The 6,926-nt window shown below is 29.9% G+C and overlaps 1 protein-coding gene across 1 annotated transcript; it reads right to left on the reverse strand.

Moving 5' to 3' along the window:
- Window positions 1-645: 645 nt before the first annotated feature.
- LOC106326146 (uncharacterized protein At4g15970-like) lies at window positions 646-2,665 on the reverse strand. The gene is made up of 4 exons (XM_013764166.1): window positions 2,661-2,665; window positions 2,244-2,463; window positions 1,582-1,959; window positions 646-1,216 (listed from the first exon to the last, which is right to left on the reverse strand). The coding sequence occupies exons 2-4, from the start codon at window positions 2,415-2,417 to the stop codon at window positions 695-697; spliced, it is 1,074 nt and encodes a 357-aa protein (XP_013619620.1). The 5' UTR covers window positions 2,418-2,463; window positions 2,661-2,665; the 3' UTR covers window positions 646-694.
- Window positions 2,666-6,926: the final 4,261 nt, after the last annotated feature.

The raw sequence follows: 6,926 nt of genomic DNA on the forward strand, positions 1-6,926 counted from the left end.
TATCTTCCATCCACTCATCCAATTTATTTAGTTATTCACTATAACAATTATGACTTTGGACTCTTTTTTTGTTTAGACATTAATGATTTGTTTGTAAATCGATTTTTTGTCTAACTTCCTAACATACTTGGGCCTCTAACTGACTAACCGATTCATCTCGCCTTTTGTTCCGAACAAAATTGGACTAGTCCGTTCGAGCTCTTATATGGACATGTCCATGACCAGTCTACTATGTTTTGAACGCAGTTACGCAGATCACTCATGTACACTCCGCCATCCATGTGAGATCTCTGATGAAAGTTTACATAAAGAATGCTGCTAAAGATATTTAATAAAAAATACACATTACGTACAGTGCGAAAAACAAACATACTAAGACATGGGGACTATTTTGCTTTGCTTTTCAATCTTGTTTATTTAAGTTAACCACGTGCTAACGGTCGGGTGGTAAACATGGCATTCCAGCGTCGCTAAGCGAGCTGAGCTCGAATCCGACTATACTCAGATATCCCTAACACGTGGTCACCGGTGATTTAACATTCTCTCGCCAGGAAACGGTTTACCGTTTTTTTTTTGTTTTTTTAAGTTCAACCTAATTATTACTAGTAAGAATTTGAAAGCATAGATCTTTATATTTGTTTTCCCTTATTTGACTATTTTCTTTAGCCTTTCAACAACATATATAAAAACTGCATTAACCCCTCCTTTTGTGCTTTCTAGGAGGCCTCCATCCCACACTTCTCCGGCAATTCATCGGCTGTCGAAAACTTCTTTCCCGGTTTCCATTGCAAAAAAATATCGTCCAATCTTCAAGAAATTGTCTCAAATCCTTGACCTTGTTACTCTGTCCAATGCAACAATTCCCATGCAGTACGCTGACTTTGGTAATATCCCAGTTTGGTTGGCAGAAACTACCAACATCGACTGTATCTATAAACCTCATGTCGAGCCCGATTTTGTTAATGTATTGATCGCTTCTGATATAGTTAAGCACGTCTTGATCGTGTTTGCCAGGGAACCTTAGTCTGGACTTATACCAATATTTGTATAACTTGATTGTTCTGTGATTCGCCGTGACGAATTTGAATCCGCCATTGACTTCATTGTGCTGCCTGTCGCTGAAATTTCCGTTGAAAAATAGATTGCAAGCGGCCTGAAAATCGACATCCGCAACTAATCGAGGAAATGGATCACGGAGCCAAATTGTATCCATGTCCTATATCATAACAAACATTTGGAAAACTATGTTAAAATTTTCAAAAGTAATTCAGCTTGAAGATAAATTGTTAGAGCGATCAAGTTGAATCCAATTAAACCAAAGTAAAATTCTTTAAATCAAACCCAAACCTGCTTTGTGTTTTGTGCAATATTTATTTATATTTTAAAATTATCTATCATACGCGTTGACATATTATTATTTTTTTCTCATCCAAAACCATGCGGATATGTTAACAAACCTACTCAAATCTGAAACTTATAATTCATAGATTTTCAAACTGACTTTATCAAACAGAATAATCAAACTTAATTAACAGAAAGTCCACCTCTAAATTAAAGATGCAAGCTTAATTAGAGAGGTACCGTGAAGAGGAAGTTATATCCAAGCTTAAGCAAAGAACCCAAGAACTTGATTCGACGCCACATCATCTTGACATAATCTCCTACCATGTACCGGTTCTCGCCGGAGAAATCAACTCCGGCAGTCCTTAGCAAGATGCAACGGCGAGGCAAGACATCCAAGCACCGTGAGTAGGCTTTATCGTCCAAACACATCACCACGATGTGGGGGAGTAGCTTACTAGTCCCATTGCCTATTCGAAAGCTCTCAAGAAACACATCGAACGTCGAATTTGGCTCCGCCCAGGCCTGGTTCATCAATGTCATTATTACCGTCTTCTTGTCCTTCATCGATGCTTCCTTCAAAATTCCCTCCAAATTTATCATATCTTCTGACTCAATCTATCAACCAAATAAAACAAATATATTGTAATAGATATGGTTTGTTGAACTACTAACTTATATCATATATATATATATATGCTCTTATTATTTTCTGATGACGGGTTAAAATGCTAAATTATCATTTCAATTGAATAGTAAATTTCTAACTTTATGTATTGTAGACTACCTACCCTTAGGATAAATCTTATATTATGTATATGGCCCGTGATTAAAAGGAAAAATGAGATATAATACTCAAGTATTCATATAGTATGATTTACATAGCTGAATAGATTACTAACGCTATCAATGTTGTTAATTTCTTGTTTCTCTGCCACCACTGGCGCCACAGACGCAGGAAAGTTTGGAACAAGTGATGCCGAATGGTAGACAACTACATACAGCAGAACTGTCAAAAGCAGTAGAGAAACAGCCCATTTAAACTCCCTCCACTTTGCTTGAGGTTGCCACAGCATCTCTTTTACCTGCTGTAAATTTAGACTGTTGATGGTGACGTTAAAGCTGGCCATCATTAATGTGAGAATAAACAGAATAACAGATTAGATGAACAGAAAAAAAAATACAGAAATTTAATGTGGTTCACTAATTGGCTATTTCCACGGGAAAAAAGAATACTTTGGAATTACAAGGGCAAAAAGAATACTTTGGAATTAAAAAGATCTGTCTACAAGAAAGATCTGTCTACAAGAAGAACATACCTGATTTTCTCAATATTATGGCTGCTACATAGATTTAGGAGAGAGGCAATATATATATATATATATATTGTGTTTTCTTGTGTCTTAGAAACCCTAGCATTAATGGGCCCCCAAAATATTAAGGCCCAATAGATTCAAAACATTATTAAACACATCTATACTAATAAAATGAACATTTTGAGGTTTCATGAAGCGTCCACATCACCGAAAAAACTTCTCAAGATACCATGTGGCGTTATTATAAAACAAAAAACAAAAAATTAATAATAAATAAATATACAATATAAAAAATAGAAATATTACATTAAGCATCTAACATGATATTATCATTTGATATAAAAGCAAACAAATTAGAATAAGTAAATATTCAATATAAGAAAAATAATAAATATATAATATAAGAAATAGAAAAACTAAACTAAACATCTATCTGAAAATATATAGTAAAATCATAATAAGTAAATATAAAATATAAGAAATAAAATATTCTATTAAACATCAATTATAATTTAAGAATAAGTAAATATAAAATATAAGAAAAATAAATATACAATATAAGAAATACAAAAAAATTACATTAAACATCTATCTGAAATATGTATAAAAATAAATAACAAGTAAATATAAAATATAAGATATATAAATATTTCATTAAACATCTATTGTAATATTAAAATTTGATATAAAAGCAAAACAATCAGAATAAGTAATTATACAATATAAGAAAAAATAAATAATAAGTAAATATACAATATAAGAAGTGGAAAAACTACATTAAACATCTATCTGAAAAATGTACAAGTTTACATTTTATTATTTCCAAATATTTTTAAATGTAAATATAAATAAGAAAATAAGCATACAATATAAGAAATAAAAATATTGCACTAAACACCTATCATAATATTATTATTTGATATAATATCAAGAAAGGTAAAATAAGTAAATATATAATATAAGTAAAAAATAAACAATAAGTAAATATACAATGAAAAAATGAAAAAAACTAAATTAAACATCTCTCTAAGAAATCTATACTAATAAAAAGGACTTTTTGAGGCTCCATAGAGCGTTCACATCAGCGAAAAAAACTTCTCCCAGAAGATGTCACATGGCATTACAATATAAGAAAAAATAAATACTAAGTCTATATACAATATAAGAAAAATAGATAATAAGTAAATATACAATATAAGAAATATAAATATTACATTTAACATCTATCGTAATACTACCATTTAATATAAAAACAAAAGAAATAGAATAAGTAAATATATAATAAAAAAGTATATATACTAATAAAATAGACCTTTTGAGGCTCCATAAAACGTCCACATCGGTGAAAAAAAACTTCTCCCAGAAGATGCCACGTGACGTTACAATATAAGAAAAAATAAATACTAAGTCCATTTACGATATAAAAAAATAGATAATAAGTAAATATACAATATAAAAAATAGAAATATTACATTTAACATCTATCGTAATACTACCATTTAATATAAAAACAAAAAAAATTAGAATAAGTAAATATACAATAAAAAAATAAATACTAAGTAAATATACAATTTTACAATACTAAAAGTTCTGACTACTCACAGAAGTAAATCACAGCCACAACCCAGTATAAACCAACCTCGAGCATGCCAACTCCAACTGTTCCACTTTGTCTTCAGGGTTTCGGTTCTCATGAGTAATTGATGTTAACGCAACCATTCAATAATGTCTTTACTCCGTCTTTGATGGTTGATTTTCCTCTTATATAAATCGTTTGGTTGAAACATAAATCCCACCAAATTCGAATACCCCGCTGAAGAAGCTAAAGCTATGGTAAGTCAAAACAGAGAATTTGAGATATCCTGAAAAAAATGAAACAACAAAGATAGTGCCTTTCCTTGAGCTTATGGTGGGATGGTGAGTCATTATTATAAGGTTTTAAATTTACTCTAGGAAGTAACTGGTGAAGTCGATTTTAGGCTCTTGATTGGGTAAATATTATCTTCATATCAGATCACAAGGTTCAATCTTTCCCAATCCTAAAATTATTTTTATCAGAAAAGGCAGGTTGAGGATCGACAACAAAAAGATCACGAGTTTGCGGTTCCCAAAGTAAGTGTTTTTTTGATGCATCTTCAATTTTTTTTTGCGAGAATATTGATGTTCTTTGCTGCATTTGTGAGAAGAAGAAACATATATAATTGTAGTGAAATATAATCTCATGACCCCATCGTTATTAGATTATACTTTCGATCATCTTGGTGTTGACTTTTCAATACCGTGGATTTCTAAAAAGTTGTTGAATCCACTCTAATCTCAAGGATACATCAGTCAGAACAAAGGGTTATGAGAAACAAAAGGCTTATGGATATAGAAACATGTGGGAGTATGCACGCACATTTAAAGCCAGTGTTATCGTTTTTTTAGCCAGTGTTATCTTACGCAAAGTTGAAGCCTATATATTCACTACTACATTTGTTTAGATTAATAGAAGTGCCTTTTGATATTATTTATTTTGCTTTCAGGTAAAGGAAGTGCAGACATACCAAAAGAAGCCGTACCACTGTTCATTCTGGAGGATGAGAATTATAAAACCTCTGCCACTTTGGTTCATGAGGATACTCTTGAATGGAACGTGGTGAAAGATTTTATTTTTTCAATCTGGACATTAGTAATTTAATTTAACAGATGCGGAACACCATAATCCAACCACTGGCCTAGACACCAATCATTGTCATTATATGGATTTATAAATTGAATATGATCTCCAGAATATGCATTTACATGTTGTTCTTTGTTTCATGGCTTCCCTTCTTGGACGTGCATTCAATAAAATATATTAACTTATATATTGTGAGAGAATATTTGTTTCCATTGTCTAATCATTGTAATTGATTTAGGATTTTAACTTAAAAAACAAATGTTGTTCTCTGTATTGAGGCTGCAAGCTACTTGGTCTGTAGCCGACTGTTTGTAAACGACTTAATAGCATGTACAAGGGTATATCTAAGTATTTTTTTTTTGCATGCAACGTCCTAAGATCTATTAATTTCATTCAGCTACAAATCACATATTGCCAGTCACTAAAGCTATTATGAGAAAGAATCATTAAAACTGCAAACTAACATAAAAGAAAAGAATAAGACCTTTGAGATGAGGCAGACAAGCTTAATTTAGAGAGTCATTGTTGGTTTTTATGATTTAAATATCAAATTTTGGTATATGGTTTGTTTAAAAAGTTTGTTTTTTAGTTTGGTGTGGACAATGATATTATTTTTACGTTTGGATCAATTTTTGATTTAGTTTCATATAAATTATGAAACTGTTCGGTTTGGTATTAGAACTCAATGATTTTAAAGTCAAAAAAAAAATTCAAATCAATTGTAAATTTTACAGCTGTCTTATACAAAATCTTAAGAATAACAAAATGTATTTAAATCATAACTAGGTTTAGTTAGTTTTTACTCATCTTACTTATCATTCTATATATGATTTCCAGTAATAAATTATATCAAATTTGTTTGACACAAGATAATGAATACAGACAAACAAATTTTAAATTTTATACTAATTTAATAGAAAAAATTAATTATAATTTATATACAAGATTTATGTTCATACATATGTGTAAAATATTAAAATTTAACTAAAATTATGTGAATACCCAGGGTGTAGCCCGGGAAAATCACTAGTTTATACTAATAAAAGAGACCTTTTGAGACTCCATAGAGCGTCCACATCAGCGAAAAAAACTTCTCCCGAAAGATGACACGTGGCATAAAATATAGTTTTACATTTTAATATTACTAATTTTCGAAAATTATAAATAATATGTAAACATACAGCATAAAAAATGGAAAAACAACATTAAACATATAAACATATGTAAAATTACCATTTTTCACTTAAAAAAAAGACTGCTTATCTCCATAATGTAACATTACCGTTTTATAAAAAAAAAACGAAAGATGACACGTGGCATAAAATATAGTTTTACATTTTAATATTACTAATTTTCGAAAATTATAAATAATATGTAAACATACAGCATAAAAAATGGAAAAACAACATTAAACATATAAACATATGTAAAATTACCATTTTTCACTTAAAAAAAAGACTGCTTATCTCCATAATGTAACATTACCGTTTTATAAAAAAAAAACGAAAGATGACACGTGGCATAAAATATAGTTTTACATTTTAATATTACTAATTTTCGAAAATTATAAATAATATGTAAACATACAGCATAAAAAATGGAAAAAC

The sequence above is a fragment of the Brassica oleracea genome, chromosome C2 (assembly GCF_000695525.1).
Source record: "Brassica oleracea var. oleracea cultivar TO1000 chromosome C2, BOL, whole genome shotgun sequence".
In the NCBI taxonomy this organism is placed as follows: domain Eukaryota; kingdom Viridiplantae; phylum Streptophyta; class Magnoliopsida; order Brassicales; family Brassicaceae; genus Brassica; species Brassica oleracea.